Source organism: Dermacentor albipictus, unplaced genomic scaffold, assembly GCF_038994185.2.
Source record: "Dermacentor albipictus isolate Rhodes 1998 colony unplaced genomic scaffold, USDA_Dalb.pri_finalv2 scaffold_13, whole genome shotgun sequence".
Taxonomy (NCBI): Eukaryota; Metazoa; Arthropoda; class Arachnida; order Ixodida; family Ixodidae; genus Dermacentor; species Dermacentor albipictus.
In genome coordinates this window covers 12,828,988-12,850,301 of record NW_027225567.1, presented here as the reverse complement: position 1 = coordinate 12,850,301, position 21,314 = coordinate 12,828,988, and the positions used below count along the sequence as shown (strand labels likewise).

The following is a 21,314-nucleotide window of genomic DNA, read 5'->3' as shown; positions in this document are numbered from 1 at the left end:
TGCAGCATCTTTGGTAATGGCAATGCAGTTACTGATGTATTTGGTCCCTCGACAAATTCTATAAGGAGGAGGCTGAGCTGCAACATGAGCTTGCAGCTGCAATGCAGGGACCCAAAGCAATCTGTCACTAGACATCATGGAATGCTGGTCAGTTAAGGCATTGTAGGAGCTCACTGACTAATGCACGTGCACAAGTTAATTTAATTATGGGGTTTTACGTGCCAAAACTACTTTCCGATTATGAGGCACGCCGTAGTGGAGGACTCCGGAAATTTCGACCACCTGGGGTTCTTTAACGTGCACCTAAAGCTGTGCACAAGTTAAGCTGTTCATGTTAGCCAATTCTTTTTTCATGGTATCTATGAAAAAGTAAACAAGATGCACACAAACTGCAAAGCTTATTACATAATTTGTTTAACATACGAATAATGCTTTGTACTGCTTTCAGGACCAATTTGATAAATTCCAGGTGGTAATCACAGCAGTTAAATTAATGCTGATGGTAGAGCTGAAATTGTGTCACTGCTTAGGCTCACGATGCCAGAAATTACTTCAACTTGTTAAACACTGGAATAAATAAATTAACCCTGTAATGCGCAAATGCCATTCCAAATCAAAGAAAATTAGAACAACTTGTTCTCCTTTATTTCAGGCCATGGAGAGTGCACTTGTATACAAAAGAACAATGAAATGTTATTTCAGTTACAACTCAATTAGTAGAACAATTATTCAGTAATTGATTTGCTGACCTATCCATAACTGAAAAGCCACTTCCATATACAAAAAATGCTACAATAAACTACGCATTAAGAGGAAGCCTTAGCTCGGGGCCAACTCCAATTTCCCTGTTCAATACATGTAAAACACAGAAATGCTTTTGTGAGACAACCACGGGACCGATTTGAATGAAATTTGTTGCATTTGAGAGGAAAAAATAAATTATCAAAATTCTTCATCAAAATTGGTGCAGTTTTAGAAAAAGAAACTATTTCCTCATTCCCATGCGTTTAGATTGAAGCTCCCAAGCTAAAGCTTCCTCTTAAGTTTTCCATGCTTAAATCAGAATTTGGAGGAATCAAAATAGGCATAGTACATACATTGGGAATTACAGTACTAAAACACTGATGTTGGTTTGAGTTACGTCTAATCTGCTAAAGAATGCAACCCTGCACTGACCTTTTTGAGGCGGTGCTCCGATAACACCCAAGCAGTATATTTAATTACTGCTGTACTGGCAATTTTGAGGGCCTCACTATCAGCCTCACCAAGGATTAGGTCCTGGCTTATGATGTGATCCAGGTCGACAAGGCCGGCCCCATGACTTTCTGCCTTGGCTATGACAACCTGAAGAAGAGGTACAAAGCAAATGTGTCAGGAGGCAGGGAATGCAAGAAGCCTAAGTGCACAGTCTTTCTGAAAACACCATGAAGAACCTTTAGCCCTTCACATTCAGTCGAACCTGCTCAAAATGAACTGCAAGGTGTGTGAAGGCTATCTGATATTGTCAAGTATTCCTGGCATGGAACCAAACAGTGTCGAAACTACAAGTTAGGAATCTAACTCTATAATGGGCAAACGCTTGTCAAGAAGGACAACCGACAATTGAATCGCAAAGATGGTAGCAAGCACGGTCATTGAAACAGATCTCATGGGTCAAATCCATATACATGCCTCGCCAAACATTCTAAAATAATCGCTAGTGCTTACACACATTCAAGAATGTACATCACTGTTTAGGACACATGCTCAATCTCATTAGACATGTCTCTTTCAATATCAAACTGGCTACACAGTTCGTGAAATTTTGAATAGGTGCGTCTTGCACCAAGTGACATAACTTTTACATTTTTAGCATACGAAAAGGGACGAGAGACAGAAGTGCGACGCAGACACAGCGCTAACTTCCAACAATTGTTTTTTATTCTACGAAGCGGTACACATATATATAGGGAACAGACAGCAGCACATGTATGTGCATATGTACTGGTTTTTATCAAATAAGACAGCAACGAGATATGTGTAATGGAAAGTTAAGATGATATCGAAGATGAAAAAGGCCACCATGCATAGCCAAAAAAATTTTTGTAACTGCAAGAATATTATCTCCATCAAGCCACCCTCTGTGTCACGTTTAAAAAATTGAATTACTTTTTTGAAAGATAGATTGAAGGCGCGCTAACACAAGCGTTCCCTAAACTAGCAATCTTCGCCGCTTCAATAATCTCGCGTCTTGTTTGCATTGGGCTTCTTCCTATCACCGTGCACTGATTATAAATGGGACTGCACCCATGCTTTCTGCAGTGAAAAACTTTCATGGTGCTTCCACTCCTTCAAAACCTTCCACTGTGAAGGCTATAGTGGAATGGGGCATAACCACAACACTCCTACTGAATGTCACGTGGCGTGCAGTTAAAATGTGATTTTGGATGTTCGCATAGATGCCACTACTTCAGATTTTGGCACCTACGATGTGGCGAACACGGTTGTCTTCAGCAAGCCGCAGCGCACTTCGTCAGACTTGTTGCAGGACCCTGTGCTGGCAGTAGTATTTACACTACGTGCGACTGTAGTGCACATGTGCAGCGTTTGCTTTGTGCATGACAGGGCTTGAGTGTGCGCTCAAGCTCATATGCTCCAGTCCGGCCATGCTATGTGGTGCGGTCTGGCTGTGTCCTGCACCAGCATGACCGACGGATGGTAGACACATCCAACATGCACATTTTGAAGCGCTATCAATAGCTCAACATGAAGCAAAGTCTGCCAAGGCATTTAACCAGGAGAGGCCAGCAGTGAGCATGCAATGGCAAGCATGTGTGTGGTCTGGCCAAGTTTTGTGTTCGATGCTAGTTGAGTGTTCAAAACTAGTCGAAATTAGCGAGACCCGACACCTACGACACCGAAAAGCAGGGTGGCCAAGGTTTCATCTTTATGTGGGTGGCTGTAGCCAAGCGCAAGCAGATGATAGTTGGCTTCACAGAGTTTCCTACAATAAATACTAGAGAGAAATCTGTGTTGCAATCATTCAGCAACGATGGAAATGATGGGCAGTACATGAACTTGTCAGATTTTTGTGCTTGTGAATTCAGACGTTCTTGTGGCTTTGTTTACTGCACTTTATATGCCTTCATTGTCGTAAATTTCAGAGCAATCTATACCTTTTGAAGTGAAGAAGATGCTGCCGAGCATGCACAATTGCTACTAATTACAACAGTTCCGCTTGTCAACGTGGCCAAATCGAAATGCGCCAAGAATCTCAGGGCACTGGCTTGCCCGTGATCAATTCATAAGTGCATTTTATGTCACTTGTCGATGCATGCATCCGTGGCATAATGTTTACAATATCGAGCTTCTGTGCTAGATATCCTGCGTTTGAATCCTGCCATCAGAAAATTTTAATACTGTTCCTTTAATTATTTATTAGGCAGTACTTTGGTGAAAATGAGTTTACAAAGTCACGAAGCTGTTTGAAGCCAGAAGGTCGAAGTTTAGGCAAATCCAGGTACTTCTCATAATTCCCATGCTGGCTGAACGGGCTCCCATTACAACTCCCATAGACACTATGTAGCGCCAAAGTTCCCTCTAGTAATTATCGTATAAAACTATGGTTGCCTCTTCTGGAAGTACATACTAATTACTAGTGAAATTTGAAAGCAAGATTTTTGCCTACTTCAGCATGTTTATTAAACTGCATCAATAAATATAGTACACAGTAACAGCAGGAAGAAGCACACTGATCCAAACACCCTTGTTTGGAACAGGTATTGACATACCATTGTATGTCTGATATTGGCCAATAGCACCCGTGTATGGGAATCTGCTACATTACGAAATAAAGCATCCGGAAAAGAATGAGGAGCAGGCTTCGATTCAAAAGAGCATTTGACAAAAAGACTTCATGCTCTGCTTGCAAGCTCCACGTGCAGCACAAGACTGCAAAATTTGGCTATGATGTTCACAGGAGCGCATGATATCAGTAGACTGTTTTTTAATTCGAGGGGTGGTTCAGGATCCCTTTAATGTTCTTGTGGACTTTCTTGAAAAAAGTTTTTTCCCTTTTGAACATTAGTTTCTGCTGCCCTGCAAAAGCTTCAATATTATCAAGCACATGTCTCACAGGGTAATACTTTGCTAGAAATGGTTTTAGGCGCAATATAAGATGCGGACCATTTCTAACCATGTACCAACTAGCCCGACAACAGATATTACTCAGCAATTCTTTGGCACACTGTGGCCATTGGATTGTCCCAGCTTCAAACCTATAAGCGTATGACCAGATCTAGTAGCATCTTGAAGTCGCTATGCAGAGTAACATTCCCCATCACATATTTCTTTTTTGAGGGAGAGGTATTGCTATAACGGGAAACAACACATTCAAAGCAAAACAAAATATACAAGAACCAAATGACTCAACTAAGAGTAAATTTTAAGAATATGTTAACCGATAACCAACACTTACACCTGACTGACGCAGGCAAATGTAATCAGGAAAGGTACATGTCGTGCCAGCAAGAAATTCCTCGTTTCAATCTGCATTTAAATGTTCTCAAACCCTCCAGTTCCAAAGCCCTTCCAGTATTTGCAAACTATGTCACCAACCTGCTTTGCAAAATTGATGAGTGCTGCTTCGCTGTCAAACTTCACAGACCAGTTGAATCGCTTTTCATCAACAAAGCTCAAAAAGTTGTTGCCCTGTACCTGTAAAATATTAAAAGTTAACTTGGCACACCAAAAAGTTACACAAACAGTACATGCATGAAAGCGCATCATTAAAAGCTGCTCAAACAATAAACCAACCAGTTATCACTTTGTGGAAATTACATGCCCGCATGAAATGAAATGCAGCCTTGTTCACTCAAGGGGAAAAACTCATTAGCATCCAAGCACTAGCAGAGGCTTAAATTTGGAGCGAAGGCATGCTGATTAATTTTCAATTAATAGATATCTCCATTACATATCATGTTGGCCAATGTTCTCCCCATAAAATATAAAAATGCTGAATTTATATCAGACAATATAGCGAGATGCTTCCCCTCAGAGCAGATGTATTTGTGCATTTCTGATGCCGAGGAGAAGACACAGGAACCGAAACTGTTTATATTTAAGTTTTTTTTTTTAAGCAAAATTTTCCTGTATGCTCATAATCCCTTATCTCAATTGATTATTTTTCTAGAAATTTCCTATGCGAATCTCCTTCATAAAAAATTAAAATTAAAAGAAGCTTATTGTTTTATAAACTGACCTAGAAGCACCTGTCCCCACCTTCCCCTTTCTTTGTGAACTCTGGCAGTGGTCCAGCGGAACTCATGCCTCATGATACCATGCAGCAATGCAAATGCCTCAGTGCAACTGTTGCACTTGGGAGGCATTAAAAACAAGATAACTCATTTTTAATATATTACTGCCCAAGCACTCAGTACAGATGGTTCACCAGCGAAGCTGAAACTTGTGGTCCCAGCGTTTATCACTGGGTTAATCTCCATGGTTCAGGCTGCCGAATCCTTGGTACGCAGTTGCTGCTTGTGCTCAGCTGCACGAGCCTGTTCTTGCGCCCAGGCTGCAGCATCAGCATGGCATTGACGAGCTTGTTCCCGGTTCTGCTTACGGCGTTGCTGATCGAAAGCTGCCTGCTCCTCAGGAGTACGTATGATGCGTGGCCTACCAATTTTGGAGCCAGAGAGGAACTGCTGCGCGCGTACTCAGCTGCGGCAGAGAGCAACAGCGTCACTACCAGTGCAGCTAATCCAACAACCCCTAGATAGCACAAGGCCTTTTCACTCCAAAGCACGACGTCATGTTACCCGGCTCGACTGCAGCAGAATCTAATGGGGATGCTCCAGAGTAAGCAACAGTGATTTTGACATCACCTTTTGTCACACCAGCCTTGTCAATGGAAATTTCAGGCCAGATAGCGTGACATCATGGATCAGAGTAAACAGGCTTAGTGCTATCTAGGTGGTGTTGGCTAATCACACGCCTTTTTCTTTCTATACATTTTTTTTTGCGCATGAGCATGGGGCTGCACCGGAGGAGTTTTCGGCATACAGGTGACCGACAGATGGACAGACAAATCAGCTAGTCATATACACTTTGTTGTAATAAATATATACAAATACAAAACACTGCGTCTTGTAAGTGTACCGACACTACGTGAACACAGCAGATAATTTTGCATAGCCCATTTTCGTCTGTAGTCACCAGAATTTTGTTACGTCTCAACACTACAAAAGTGTTAACTGGACGTTTGCCGCAAGGCAAACGCCCGCCTATCCATCAGCACTTATCCAGACGTCAATGCAGCATGGAAATAGATTCTGGACGGGTCCCAAGAAAGGCCATCACCCCACCATTTCCTGGCAGCCTGAGCTAAGGATGAAAATGGGGGGAAACAACGACGACAACCTGGGAGTCGCAGCTTGCTTTCTTGCCACATATTTCAAACCATCGGGCTTCAGAGGCGGAGTTACTGCAGAGTGTTGCGAGTATGGGCGTGGTATCACAACAGAGTCGACGACTGATTTGCTGGTGGATAGTATTCAGATTCCCTAGTCCACTCACCTAGGGAAGACAATGGTATTAAAGTGGAGGCTTTTCGAGGAGTGGAGTCCCAATATGAACTCGGACGTTTAACTTACTCCTGCATGGAATGGGCTTCCATAACTAGAGCCGGATAATTAAGCTACTAAACCCTTTTTCCTTCATTTTCTACAACCTGACTTAGCAGTTGATGGGCTCGGTGGATTCCTTGCCCTGAATGCCAACCCTAGCCGCAACAAACTGGTTGGCAGCTGCGAGATCAAGAAGGCAGTCCTCACAATCCGAGATCGGCGGACCTGTATACATGGCTCCAGGAGGCACGAACTTTGCAAGATCAAGGGGAACTACGGACGGAATGGCAACTTCTGCAGATCCAAGACCAGCAGACCTACTCTTCGTGTCTCAAGGAGGCACAACCGCCACAGTAACGGCATGGAGTCTTGAACAACTCGAAGAATCTGGAAGGAAGAGATTAAGAAGGCAGTTCTCACGATCTGAGATCGACGGACCTGTGTGCATGGCTCTGGGAAACACAAACTTCACAAGATTAAGGGAAACAAACAATGGACGGAAGAGCGACTTCTGCGGATCTAGGATCAGCAGACCTCATCGTGGCTCAGGGAGGCACAACCATCACAGTAACAGTGATGCTTGTGCTGGGAAGTCTTGGACGACTCGAGGAATCTGGAAGGAAGAGCAGCAGAAGGCAGTTCCACCATCTGGGATTGGCAGACCTGGGAATGTGGCTTCAGGAGACACGACCTTCGCAAGATCAAGTTTGGGTGAGTGCTTGAGCGACTACGTTTAGCCGCACAGGGTTCTATCGGGCAGTTAGCTGTGACTGAACGCCAACGGGTGTGCGGGCAATACAGGGGAAGTTGTGGTCAGCTCTCCAAAAGCATGGATATTACAGTGTTAAAAAAAAAGAGGAGCTGTTGCTCTTAGCAGCAGAGCTCGGTATGGAGATTAACCTTTGGTTGAGGAAGCCCGTAATTCGTAAGGCGATTGAGGATGTGGGTTTCAGTGAAGATGAGCTCACAGATGCCTGGGAAAAGATATGTCGCAAAAAGGAAGAGAAGGAACGCAAGAAAAAAGAGCGGAAGAGAAAGAGTGTAAGATAATGGAGTGCAAGAGGAAAGAGCGGACGAGAAGAAAGAGAAATGAAAGAAGGCAGAAAGTGAGTGTGAGAGGGGATGAAGGCAGCATGAAATTGAGCTCGCGGATAAGACTAGAGCGAGTGAGATTAATGCGCAGGGCCGATATGGCGCCTTCACAACCGCAAAGCGTGGAAATGAGTTTGCTTTAGCCGTACGAAACAGCCGATGACATCAGTCTCTACCTGATCAATTTTGAACGAATTTGTGAGAAGCGATCATTTCACCAGGACACATGGCTAAAGTGGTTGTTTGAGCTGATGCCAGAACAAGTCATGCAAGTCAGACTGAGTGCATCCAAGGAAGGCAGGTACAGTTTAGTGAAGGCAAGTGCTCGCTAAATACAAGCTCTCCTCAGAAGAATTTCGGGAGGGCCCGATTTCCTCGACCAAAATTCAGGAAGAAGGTTTGGCACTGTGTTACGGTGTGAAACACAGTGTGAAGAAAGAGGATAGAGTAGCTAGCTCGGGAGACATAGTTAAGCCAGGGGAGGAAATCCTTCTTATTTCCTTGACAGAAAATCGGAAAGAGCAGCAGGCGCTGTTTTGCAACGCAGTGTACAGTGCAGAGAAGGAGGTTGAAGTAGCTAGCTCGGGAAACTTAGTTGAGCCGGAGGAGGAAACCTTTTCAATTTTCCCTCCCGAAATTCAGGAAGAGAGTCTGGCACTGAATCATGATGAAGAACTCAGTGCAAAGAAAGAGGATGAAACAGCTAGCTCAGGAGGCGTAGTTAAGTTGGAGGAGGAAACCTTTCCGATTTCCCAACAGAAATTCAAGAAGTTAGTCGGACTGAGGAGCCACCAACAGAAAGAAAAGAAAGGCACTCAGAACGGAACACCAAAAACAGTACCAAGAGGCGTCTCAAATTTAGAATTGCGGCAAAGAAGACAATGCGGCCGAGAAAATATAAAGCCACTAAATCCTGTGGGGAGCTCAAAGAAAGATTTAGAAAGGCGCTTTTGTCAGTTGGAATGTTTAGAGTCGGAGTGCGTCTGAGTTGTCAGGCGAGGTTGAAAGGAAAGCGACCTTCGACGCAGAGGAGGACAAAAGCCAAGGGGCAATTATGTTCCCCCTCGTTTAGTTCTCAAAGTGTAGCCTGTATGACACAGGAGAATGTGGCGACCAGGTGACGCGACGTGGTCATACGAAGCACTGCATTCCAAGGGCTATGCTAGAAATGCAAGTGGACAGTACGAAAGGTATCAGGGGTCTGCAGTGAGGGGAATGACATACGCGACTTTTGTATTCCCCAATTGACAAGTCTGACAGAAGCTTTCAGACAGCGCTCACATTGAGTACGGCTTAAGGAGACTATTTTCGCGTACATAAAGTTGGGAAATTTCGTTTTTCGAGATGTTTTTTTTAAGCATATAGGCTTCATTTTCATTAGAAACGATTGCATCACCAAGTCTAGGGTACTTGTTAGAAACCTGTAGGGCACGCTTCGGTAGCAGTTTTCATACGCGGTCGCGAGAATTTTTTTTTTAAACGTGTATTTAGAGACGTGTGTTTAGATTTAAGTCTGGAAGCGTAGCAGGGGACGGCAGGAAGTTAGGTGGGCGGATGAGATTAAGAAGTTTGCAGGGACAACATGGCAACAATTAGTACATGACCGGGGCAGTTGGAGAAGTATGGGAGGCCTTTGTCATGCAGTGGGCATAACCAGGCTGCTGCTGAAGATGATTTAGAGGAGCCGTTGTTAACCGCACAATTTAGAAAATGTCCCTTGAAGGTGTGTCTCGCTCAGACCCAGAGAAGCACTGCGTTAGTGCGTGTCTCGCACGGGTGTTCATAAGACAGCGTTTGAGAATCACTTAGAGTGCGTGGTAAGGGTTAGAAATAAGCTCGAATCTTCGCGTAGTTGAAGGGCGTAATTTATGCAGCACATTTTTTGTTTGTTTGTTTTTCCTCAGGGAAAGTCCTTTGTGGACCAGTGAAGGAAAAGGCTAGTGCGCGAGTCGCACGAAAGTTGAAGATTAGCCGAGCTTATTCTGAACTTTAGAAAGGCAAAGCTGAGCTAGTTGGCAAGGATTCATAATGCAAAAAACAGGTGAGGCGTGCAGACTGGACATGGCATTCGTGTAGTCCACTTCTCTACTCTTGTGTCCTGTCTGCACGCCTCACCTCTTTTTTGCATAATTATTTTGAACATGTGGATTTTTTTTTTAGAAGGAAGCTTTGTCTACCCGGCCTGTACTTGTCTTGCCAGACTTCTGCAGAGAATGCACTCCCTGGTGTGAGGCCAGCAACCATGGTCAGGGTGGCATCCTTGCCCAGATTAACGAAAATGGTGAAGCAGATCCTATGCGGTGCCTCAGTCGAAAACTGACACCGTGAGAAGAGGTGTTTAGAATTTCGGAGAAAGTGTTTTTGCATGGAATGGGCAATTCAAAAGCCAGGATGCTATATTCAAGGCACTAAATTCATGGTCGAGAGCGACCATGGGCCTCCTGTATGGCTGAAGCAAATGTCAAAGAAATGGGAGACTGATGAGATGGTCACATTTGGCTGGAATAAGAATCCAGATGGGCTGGGCCGGCGACACGAGATCAGTTTTTTTTTTTATGCGAAGCATATTACTAGAGCTCAACCCAGCTCCTCAGGCGCGGCGGTGTCGCCTTCAATACCACGTGACACCGTGACGTCACGACAGAGGAGAAACGGGGCTCCAACTCGCGCCGTCGCTCGCGGCGTCGCGGCGGTATATAAGGAGCTGCGCTTGCCTCTGCTAGACACTCACGAGGTGAGATGCCTCCTGGAGACAGAGCTGCTCAGTGGAATGAGAAGCGAAGGTTGCGGCGTGCTACAGAGACTGTTTCTAGGTGGCTTTGCTACAGCACAGCGACTACGCGCCCCGCATCGGACGTGGTGAGCGTCGAGCAACGCAGCGTTCGGCGCGACAACGAAATGTGCGCTTGAGCAAGCGCCGCACGCCTGAGCCGACACCGACTTTTCTGCGACACGAGCTCCTAAACGCTGTCGCGTTAAAATAAAGGCTAGTATGCTTCGCATCCTGGGCTTAACCTTAGCTAAGCCACAGCCATTTTTTTTTTAGGAACATGTTTTGTACTTATCACTAGTGATGTTATTGAGTTAGGCAACCTATTTCTGTCCTGTCAAGAGCTGATCATGACTAAAAAGGAGAAAGACAGGGAGAGGGGTAAAACCTTGTAAAGCGATACAGGGATCAGTGTCCGGTAGGCGTCGCTCGGGCACGCCGATGAGTTTGTATGTGTGTACCTGTGTATGCCCTGGGAGGTGGACAAAAAGCGAGGGCTGGGCCCTCAAGCTGCCGTGTGACATCAGCCATCACAACTAGAACGATCCCCGAGGCCACCACCAAACATTGATGCTTCGAGCAACCTGAGATCTTGTCACCCTCAGGTCGAATCTCTTGGCAGCAGAGGTGTTTGTTACATCTCAACACCACATATTCCAATCTATCGGGCTTTGGAGGCAGAGTTATTGCAGAGTGTTGCGAGCATGGGCCTGGTATCGCAATGAAGTCTATGATTGTGATTTGCTGGTGGACAGTATTCAGATTCCCTAGTCGACTCTCCTAGGGAAGACGACGGTATTAAATGCGGAGACTTTTTGAGAAGTGGAGAGAGGGTCCTGATATGAACTCCGACGTTTAACTTGCTCCTGCATGGAGTGGGCTTCCGTAACTGGAGCTGCGTAACTAAGCTAATAAACCCTTTTTTCTTCATTTTCTACAACCTGATGTAGCAGTCAATGGGCTTGGTGGATCCTTGCTCTAACGCCACCCTAAGCCGTAACAATTTGTTAGCAGATGGCTGATTGGGATAGCTGGTGATTAGTGATGGTAAGCTGAACAGTGCAAAAGGTAAACTAGAACACAAACAGCAGAAAGAGTTGGAAGTCAGCACTCGTCTTCGTCTCGTTTACATCTGCCTTTTGTTTTATTGAATTAGTACTAAAGCCAGTGTCTGTGCCAGACACCAACACATTATGACAATACAACCAACCTTTGATCTCCTTCCTTCTGCATTTCAGCTAGAACATTTCTGTAAATGTACAGCTGCCATCACACTTAACTCAAACAATAAAGAAAAATTTATGTCAGATTAACAAACAGCAAACAAAATGCTTTGGAAGAAAAACAAATTCTGGGGTTTTAGGTGCCAAAGCCACAATTTGATTTTGAGGCCTGCCGCAGTGGGGGACTCATTAATTTTGGCCAGATGAGTGTCTTTAACGAGCACGTAAATCTAAGTACACAAGTGTTTTTGCATTTCATCCCCATGAAAGTATGGCTGCTGCGGCCAGGATTATTCAAACCTGTGAGCTCAAGCTCAGCAGTACAATGCTCTAGCCACTAAGCTACTGCAGCAAGTGGAAGAAAACATTACGATAGCCTGTTCAAAACACCCCAGCCCAATATCCCAGCACTCTTCATAGAAGAAGCAAAAAGGTACTTCGTGTGTGTTCAAGCTCAAGTATGATGGTGAGTGTACATGCTTAAACAATAAGGTGAGCTTATTAATACTTACACCAACACTTACATCATGTATGGTCAAGCTGAAAGAGGGAGGGCGAAGCCAAACACTAGAACAACTATGCAGAAACATTTGCAGGAGGGAAAACTGGAGCAACCATAGTCAAGCACGTACACAGTATGCACTCTAAGTTGACTAACCAGACTGTGGGTGCTCATGAACGTTTAACAACCTCACACTTCAAACATGGCTTAGTGCCAAACAGCAGCGTACTCTGGGCTCTGCTCAACTCTATGAAGGTGAAGTTATTAGCTAGGCAATAGGCAGAAAAAAAGAAGGCACAAGGCAGGCACAACTCACCCTGATTGCAAATTGTGCATTAATTGCAGCAACAGCCAATTGTTGCTGCTTCTCTTTGTATAAAATAAGCTTGTACTGAAATGAGAATGGAACAGACAAGCAATAATTTGTTGAAGCATCGAGTGTTTGTGGTCTACCACACCAATGACAGATGCTGATGCCAGTGAAATGGGGTATAAAAGAAAATCTTAATGGAGTTTTCACAGAGTGAGGCAGTGCCCCTACACATAATTAGGGGCAAAAATATGCATCCCTGCACAGTTTGTTTAAAACATAATAAGCATTGGCCGATGCTTACAAGAAAAGAAAGAAAGTACAAAGCATAAATTTCAGTGCTTGTCATTGGCTCTTTCACTACTCTGTTCCAACATGCTAAAAAGTATGTTTCATTGTGCGTAGCATGCAGTGCAGCTGTCATGCTGCAGTGACAGCAAAATATACAAGGGAGATCACTGCAATGTATCTGAAACTGATGCACCACTCAAATGTCGAATCTCATTGAAAAAGTTAGGAAAAAAATTGCTGAAGCAAAGCATAAGGCCATGGGGTACCAGGTGGCAAATGTCTTACAAAACATTGAATATGTCACGACTTCAACCATAAAAAATAACTACCTGATGTAGTCCAAAACACAACACTGACAGCTGTCAAGATCACAGCAAAGTTATATGAATTCTGCTCATTTGCAATGTGCAATCTATGTGCTGCTGACGTTTTACTTGCAGCAGGAAATTGTACAAATTGTACTGAATCAGCAAAGGCCAGGAGAAGCAGTGAAACAGTAGAGAATATCAGTGACAGTGTTGCAACAATATGAGGAAAGGGTAAGGGGAGATAACAAAAAATCTAACAGACATCTTTTATCTGAAAACACCCATGCCACTGTTGCACGATTGAGTGCTGCATATTGGAACTAGTATGACTTGCATTTGATGCATCATGGTTTCCTAGCACTGCAATGCCTAGCTTTCCCTGGTTGGTTGGCTGTTTTCCTTCACTGGAAAAGAAAAAAAAATATATATATATTATATGGCCACATGAAGTGAAACTTTAAGTTTGTACATCAGTACACTGAAGGTATTCCATGCCAACTGTTGAGTAAAATGAGCACAGCAGACTAGGCTTGGTACTCTGGACAAGACAATAGTGAACTACCTCCTACAAGTTGGGAGACAATATCTGTCACACTATACAATATAACAGTAATTGTGAAATATAAAGGTGTGCTAGAAGAGGAGATATTGGATGAGCAAATGCCAACAGCTAGTTTAGTCCGTGGTTCAAGATGTCAAGGGTACACATAAACATGCAGCATGTGGGGCATTATTCAAAGAGTGAGAAGCACACGAAACAGACAAATAACAAGTACCATTCAATAGCATAACTGGAAAACAAGACATGGACCCACTGATATTTCTTTGGTTAATCTCTCTTTTGCCACTCCCAAGTAACAAAGGACCTAATAAAGAAACGACAAAGCATGAAAGTGTCCAAATCAAGAGATCAGATAGAATTCGTACAACTGTCGAAACTGAACAAGGAAAAGTAAGGGATATACAAAATCATAACGTGAGAAAGACTGAGAAAGCAGTAACAAATGGACGCAGCATGAAATCAGTGAGAAGAAATCTTGGCGAGGACAAGCCAAGATGTACGCACTGAAAGATAAGCAGGGTAATATCAGCAATTTAGAAGATGTAGTAAAAGCAGCAGAAGAGTTGTACACTGACCTCTACAGTACTCAGAGCAGCCACGCTACCTTCATTCAAAGTAGTAATGAACAGAATATAGAGGCTCCTTCTATAACTAACGAAGCTACAAGGGCCTTGTAAGACCTGACACGGGGAAAAGCAACATGAGAAGATGAAATAACAGTCAATTTAATTGAAGACGGAGGAGATACCATGCTTAAAAAGCTTGCGGCCCTTTATACAGAATGTATCATGACTTCAAGTGTTCCAGAGAACTGGAAGAATACCAACATTATACTAATCCACAAAAATGGAGACGTTAAATTGAAAAATTATCTGTCCATTAGCTTACTTTCCGTATTGTATAAAATATTCACTAAGATAATTTCCAATAGAATACGGGCAATACTTCAGTCAACCGAGATAACAGGCTGGCTTCCAGAAGGAATACTCTAAAATGTATCCCATCCATGTCATCAATCAGGTAATTGAGAAATCTGCAGAGTACAATCAACCTCTCTATATGGCTTTCATAGATTATGAAAAGGCATTTGATTCAGCAGAGATACCAGCAGTCACAGAGGCATGCCATAATCGAGGAGTGCAGAAGACATACGTGAATACCTTGGGAAATATCTACAAAGATTGCACAGCTACCTTGGTTTTCCATAAGAAAAGTAGAAAGATACCTATAAAGAAATGGGGTCAGGCAAGTAGACAAAAACTCTTCAATGCTATTCACGGCGTGCTTGGAAGAAGTATTCAAGATATTAAACTGGGAAGGCGTAGGAGTGAGGATCGACGGCGAATATCTCAACAACTTTCGGTTCGCAGATGACATCATCCTGTTCAGCAACAGTGGGGATGAGTTACAACGAATGATTGAGGACCTTAACAGAGAGGGTAAGTGTGGGGTTGAAGATTAATATATAGAAGACAAAGATAATGACCAATAGCCGAGCAAAGGAGCAAGAGTTCAGGATCGCCAGTCAGCCTCTAGGGTCTGTGAAGGAGTGTGTTTACCTAGGTCAGTTACTCACAGGGAACCCTGATTATGAGAAGGAAATTAGCAGAATAAAAATGGGTTGGAGCACGTGCAGCAGACATTGCCAGATCCTGACTGGGAGCTTACCCCTATCATTGAAAAGAAAGGTATACAATCACTACATTCTACCGGTATCATATCAGGCTGAAACTTGGAGGTTGACAAAGGTGCTCGAAAACAACATAAGGACCGCACAAAAAGCGATGGAAAAAAAAATTTTCGCCCTAATGTTAAGGGACAGGAAGAGAGCGGTAAGGATCACAGAGCAAACAGTGATAGGCGATATAATTGACATAAGCAGTAAGAAATGGAGCTGGGCAGGCCATGTAATGCATAGGATGGATAACCGGTGGACCATTAGAGTTACAGAATGGGTGCCAAGAGAAAGGAAGTGTAGTTGAGGACGGGAGAAAACAAGATGGGGCGATGAAATTAGGAAATTCACAGACACAAGTTGTAATTAGTTGCCGCAGGACAGGGGTAATCGGAGATCACTGCAAGAGGCCTTTGTCCTGCAGTGTACATAAAAATAGACTGTTGAATTCATGGCTGCAGCACAAAATTGTATTTAAAAGGCTTCACACAAAGTCCAGCTGGAAATTTAGGTTATGTAGTAGAAATTGTAAAATTTCATCCAAGGAACATTCTACGCAATTTTTAAAAAGGGTTTGACAACAATGGAGACAGAAGAGAAAAAAGTGCAAGAGGCTCCCTTCCAATTGCCTCAACAAGTGCCTGCAAGTGACATTTCTCTCATGCCTACTCCAATATCAGAGCCGAGGGTTTGCACAACACCTATGCCACAACCCTGGCCTCTATTTTTTCTCTCCGTCCATTCTTTTCCTGGAGCATGGCACATAGTCTGTGGAAATTCTGGGCGCCTTGCATTTCACACATATCCACGAGTAGTTTGCTTTGCTGTTGGCTACTTGTACACTGCAAGCACCACATGCGATACTAAGGCAACAGCTGTGAGGTATATTTTCAGCTCATTTCACAGTGTATATGAGCATGATGCTTTGGAGACATGATCGTCAGCAAAGAACTTACTGCACTTTTCTGTTTGCTATGTCCAAACACTTAAATTGCCACTTAAAGGCACCCTGAAACATGTTTTGAACATAGTAATAAAACAGTGCCGATCTGTACAAGAGGCTCCTGTGAACATAGCCAAGTATTACTGCGCTGCATGCAGCAGGGAATTTAAAATCTCGTGTTGAAAACATCAGTAAATAGTTTTCTCTAACTGCCACAAGGCCGCCATGCAGCGTCATCACAAGCAGCTGAACTTACTAACAGCTACTGCCCAACTTAGTGATCATGGGAACATTTTCAGTAATAAATAATTGCTAATTGTGAGTTAAATTAAATGTATAGGTCTGCGATCTCAAAAAGGCAAAAAAAAAAAAATTTCATCTTTGCACTGCCAGTCTATGCAGTACAGTTGCATGTAGCTGTGCCTGCTGCACGTGATCTCAGAGATACAAAAGGAGTGCTGCTTAGCCTAGTCGACCATGGCTACAATGAGCCCTTTCGTCGCTGAGGCACTGAATTTTTGGGTGGGGCTTTGCCCCTTTGGCTTCTCCCCTGTGTAGCATCCAGCACACTAGCATAAACAAAAAGACAGTATCGGTGCAATAACTTCACATATACTTGAAGGATTAAAAAAAATAGTGGCCCACCATCCCGACCCTGTGAAAGTCGACGGCCAGTGAAGCTGCTAGAAAACAACTCGAATGTCATCGATGCGGATATTAAATGTATTGTTCTGCCTAGTCGTAGCATGGCACTGTTGTTGAGCATTACGATTTTGCACTCTTCAATGCTCATCATATTCACACTGCTCTTCAGGAATCTTAACTTTGTGCGGCCTATCCACAGCGGTCTTGCAATGAACTGAATGAGTTGCTAGGCAGGTCTCCCTCTTACATATGAAGTTTGGTGACGTCACTCACTGATTCATATGCTGCTGTTTACCCTTTCCCACCAGGGCAGCTTATGCAACCGTAATCTTTACCGGGAAACATGCACGGGGAGAAGGAACATGCCTCACACTGTTCACAGGCGCCTTATGTGGTTTTGACGCTTATCTTGTGCTTCTCTTTATTGAAACGAATACTGAGCTGTGTGTTGTATGCCTGATTCCAAAGGAGATATGCAATTTTCTTTTGTTCAATTTTTTTTTTTGACGGACACAAAAAATCTTGACCAACTAGAGGCTAATAGCTTCGCTGTATAGTTTTGCATTATGAGATTCATGAGGCGGCCATTTATAGCAAGGCCATTCTATGATTAGTTGAAGTGTTTTAGGGCCTCTTTAAGACTATTTCCATGCAATGACGGCTCTGTTCTTGCATTATACATGTACTAACTGCACGACCGACATGCCAGCCTACCAGGACTGTGCTTGTGTGCAAGAAGACTGCCAGAATCAAAATGCAGAACAAATATTGTAGTATCAACAGTTAATGACGGCAAAATTACCTAGAAGTCATACTGTGCAGTGCTACAAAGAAAAAGAAAGAAAGAAGACTTCCACATGCAAAAGAACAGGCCGCACTATAATGATGATTTGCATGTTACTGTGACAGATTTCACCGAAGGTCAACTGATTAGTACACTCATGGCATTCATATAGAAGAGAACTGCTTAACTTAATGCACTAATTTGCTGGCAATTTACTCTGTTTCAGCTGAAGTGCCTAAAAATAGGGAAGGCAAGATATCTGAGCAATTCCTTTGGCCATTTCCTGGACAATTAAACATTAACAAAATTCATAACCAGACAACCAAAAATGCTCTAGTTAGCATTTCTGCAGGGCAATTAAGCTGCTGAATGGTAATGGAAAACTTTTACCACTTCCAAGTTCACTCAATGTCATTTTTTGAAAAATAAGAGGTTCACAGGAACATGGAGACTTGAATTCAAATCACCAACAGTGGTCAAACAAGCAATGCCATTGGAGCCAACATTTTGATAGGGAGACTTGTCTTCATCAGACAAGGGGGCATGTTTTAGTTAGGGCCCGGACAAAGACAAGTCTGCTAGTGTAAATGTTGGCTTGAGCGACATTGCTTCTTCGACTACTGTAGGTCAATTCCACCACGTAGTGATTCTACTAACTGCCTTTGATGGGATTAATTTTGGCTTATACGGCTCACCAAACCCCTCAGATATTTCACCTGCACTATATTCAGGAAATCTTAGACAGCTGAAGTTCAAAGGTGATTTCATTTGATGCTCTCTGCATGCAGGTTAGAAGCTGCATTTAATACAATAATACACCTCAAAGCAACAACCGCAGCAGTGCGACAGGTAGAAAAAAAATTAACCAGGAAACCAGGTACAGAAAGTCCTTGTTATAACGTCACCATATATGTGAATTATGTTTTTCACGGTACCATAAGGAGTGCACAAGTTTAAGTGCAGTGACAAAAAATGTTGCTTGGTATGAAGTACAAATATAACAAAATATAACAAATATAACAAAAGAGGAGGACACAGCCTTTTTTTCAATGCTTTATGCTTATGTGCTCATGGAAAAGTTGCATGCAGTACCTAGATACAACTGGAGAGAAAAGATAAAGAATGCAGCCCTTCGAGAGCCCAACATGCATGCATAGGATAGATTTGATTTGTGTTCAGCCGTAAATGCAGCCCCTATGATGTGTATCCTTGCCTCTTTCCGAGTTCTTGATCAGAATCTGAGTTTGTGTCTCCAATACCTACATGTGTCACCAATGCCTACATCAATGCATTTGGTGCTCTAAGAGAAAGTTGGAAAGGTCCCACTAGTCTAATAAGATAGTGAAATATCACAACGCCAATGAATTGAGAATTGCCGACAAAGCAGAGCGTGGTGACAGGTGTAGCCCTGTGGGGTGTGCCAGCGCATAATATCAACTGCTGGCACCTGGCAAAAACACTCAGCAGGCAGTAGCTTGCTAGGGTTGGTAATATCTATTAATAATTAATCGATTAAATTTATCCTGTGAAATTATTAATCTTCATCGATGTCCACCTTTTATTTATTCGACTTAATTAGGCCTGTTCAATTAATCGTTTGAGAGTGACAGGAGTAGCATGAAAATTTTGATATCGTACTGGAATGGCAGTGCACAAGCAGTGACTGTGAGGCTGTGGTAGGGTGAATGTCAACTGTTTTTCAGAGTGATGCCGAGCCCTCTGATCCCTCTCTTCCCCCACATCGTAAACACCACTCAAACCCAGGGGCTTGAAATGTCCTCGGAATTTAAGGGATACTATACCAACCCAGTTGTTGATCCTCGTGCGACTCCCAATCCACTGAACGTGTAGCAAAACGTGCACGCCAGTTTGGAGCATGTATTTGACATAGCGATGGAGTTCATGTCAATTCCAGCAAATCTACAGCATCCGAGCACCTATTGCATGCTGGTTGTGTGGTCATTTAAGGAAGGTGTCTGTTTCACCTAAACACCCCAGCCAATTGACATTCCTTCACTCTGTAGATAAGCATGTTGTTTAAAATACTACACCAGTAATTGTCTTTTCCCCTGTGCATATTGCAATTTCTTGCATATTTCAGTTGGGCTTCACCTTTCACTTTTGCCATTTTTCATATTTCTTGTTGCTGTAATGTACAGGGATTCACAAGCGCCACGCATCTTATTTAATTCTGCACTAAGTGCCATTTTATAATATATATTGTTTATTAAAAAGATTTTGCGCGAAAACAACACACACAAGAAAGATGACGACACCACGGGCCACCTTTTACACGACGACACTACCTGTGGTGTCATCGTCTTTCTTGTGTGTGTTGTTCTGGCGCAAAATCTTTTAGTGTGCAAGATCACCAACTAGCCCAGCAGTTAACTCTTCTAAACAATATTGTTTATCTTTTCAAAAGCCACTACTGCCAACTACATTTAGCCTTTACCAAGTTAAAGATTATCCCTTATCAAACATTTATACACTTGTGTTTCAAACATGGTCCCACCTGTCAAACATTAAAATAGGGTCCTACAAAAGTAGATAAGTGTTTCAAGCTTTTGAAAGGTGCCCGGCAATAATTTCGATTAAACACCAAGATGATTCATAATCAATCATTATTCAAATAAAAAAATTTATCGACCATCCAACGCAGTAGCTGCACCATTTTTCTACCCAAGCGAAAAATGCTGTCACTTTGCCAGAAACCACTATGCAGCACCTCTAACGAAGGCTGCGCGTTTCAACGAAATAGTGCAGTAAAACGATTGGAACAAAAAGTAATACGCCTAAAATTGGAAGCAAATTTATGTGAAGCTAGCAATGACAATGCACAATCCAAAAAATCCCAGCAGCATATGTGCATTGCTATGGGGATTTTTTTTTAAAGAAATACAACAATGGTAAACACAAGATGCACACATTGCTTTACTATGCTGCGACTTAAATATGAGTAAACCTACTGTGTACTCATTATAATGTTCACATTTACACAGTGCATTTACTTGCTCACAAGCTGACCAACTATTTTCAGATCTCTCTACCTCGTATTTCATGAGCAAAACGTGAACAAAGAAGCCGCATTTATAAGCAAGAACACGGGCCACGTGTGCACAATGGAATGAAATAATTTCAAGACACGCAGTGATGGCTTTTTGTCGTTTATATGGTAAAGCTATCTAAACCTCAGGAAGAGCACAAACCCGCAGGAGGATGGCACGTAAGTTTCATTCTGCTTTGCTCTCAGAACCTTTAAAAGCTCAACAACTGCCCACTTTAAGATGAAACACATTTGCAAGCCAAGATAGACGTGCATAGATGCCACTCATGACAAAAAATCCTAACATTTAGCCATTTGCGAATGGCTGTGTTTGGAGTTGGAGGAACATCGTATGAAAAAATGTACAGACGTTGGAAAATGTACTGAACTACAAGTCAGCCCATGTCGCATTTGCGAAGTTTTGCTCTGTGACCTTAAAAATGAAAGGAGAGGGCCAGTGTAGTGAGGGGTTGATGCGCACACAATGAAGTACATTTGCGGACAAAGTATTATGGGGTCTGCGAGCACATGCCAAAGTGCATTCTAGCACCTTTTAAC

The 21,314-nt window shown here is 43.0% G+C and overlaps 1 protein-coding gene across 6 annotated transcripts in view; it reads right to left on the bottom strand.

Moving 5' to 3' along the window:
* LOC139051668 (FK506-binding protein 15-like) overlaps window positions 1-21,314 on the bottom strand; it is a 205,542-nt gene that overhangs the window by 181,585 nt on the left and 2,643 nt on the right. For 5 of the 6 annotated variants that reach the window (XM_070528634.1, XM_070528633.1, XM_070528637.1 and 2 more), the window contains exons 4-7: window positions 13,436-13,505; window positions 12,509-12,583; window positions 4,597-4,695; window positions 1,177-1,344 (exon numbers count right to left, since the gene is read on the bottom strand). In XM_070528634.1, the coding sequence (XP_070384735.1) occupies window positions 1,177-1,344; window positions 4,597-4,695; window positions 12,509-12,583; window positions 13,436-13,505 (412 nt within the window). Of the gene's footprint in view, window positions 1-1,176; window positions 1,345-4,596; window positions 4,696-12,214; window positions 12,231-12,508; window positions 12,584-13,435; window positions 13,506-21,314 lie in introns of all 6 variants that reach the window. The other variant, XM_070528638.1, reaches the window with a different exon arrangement.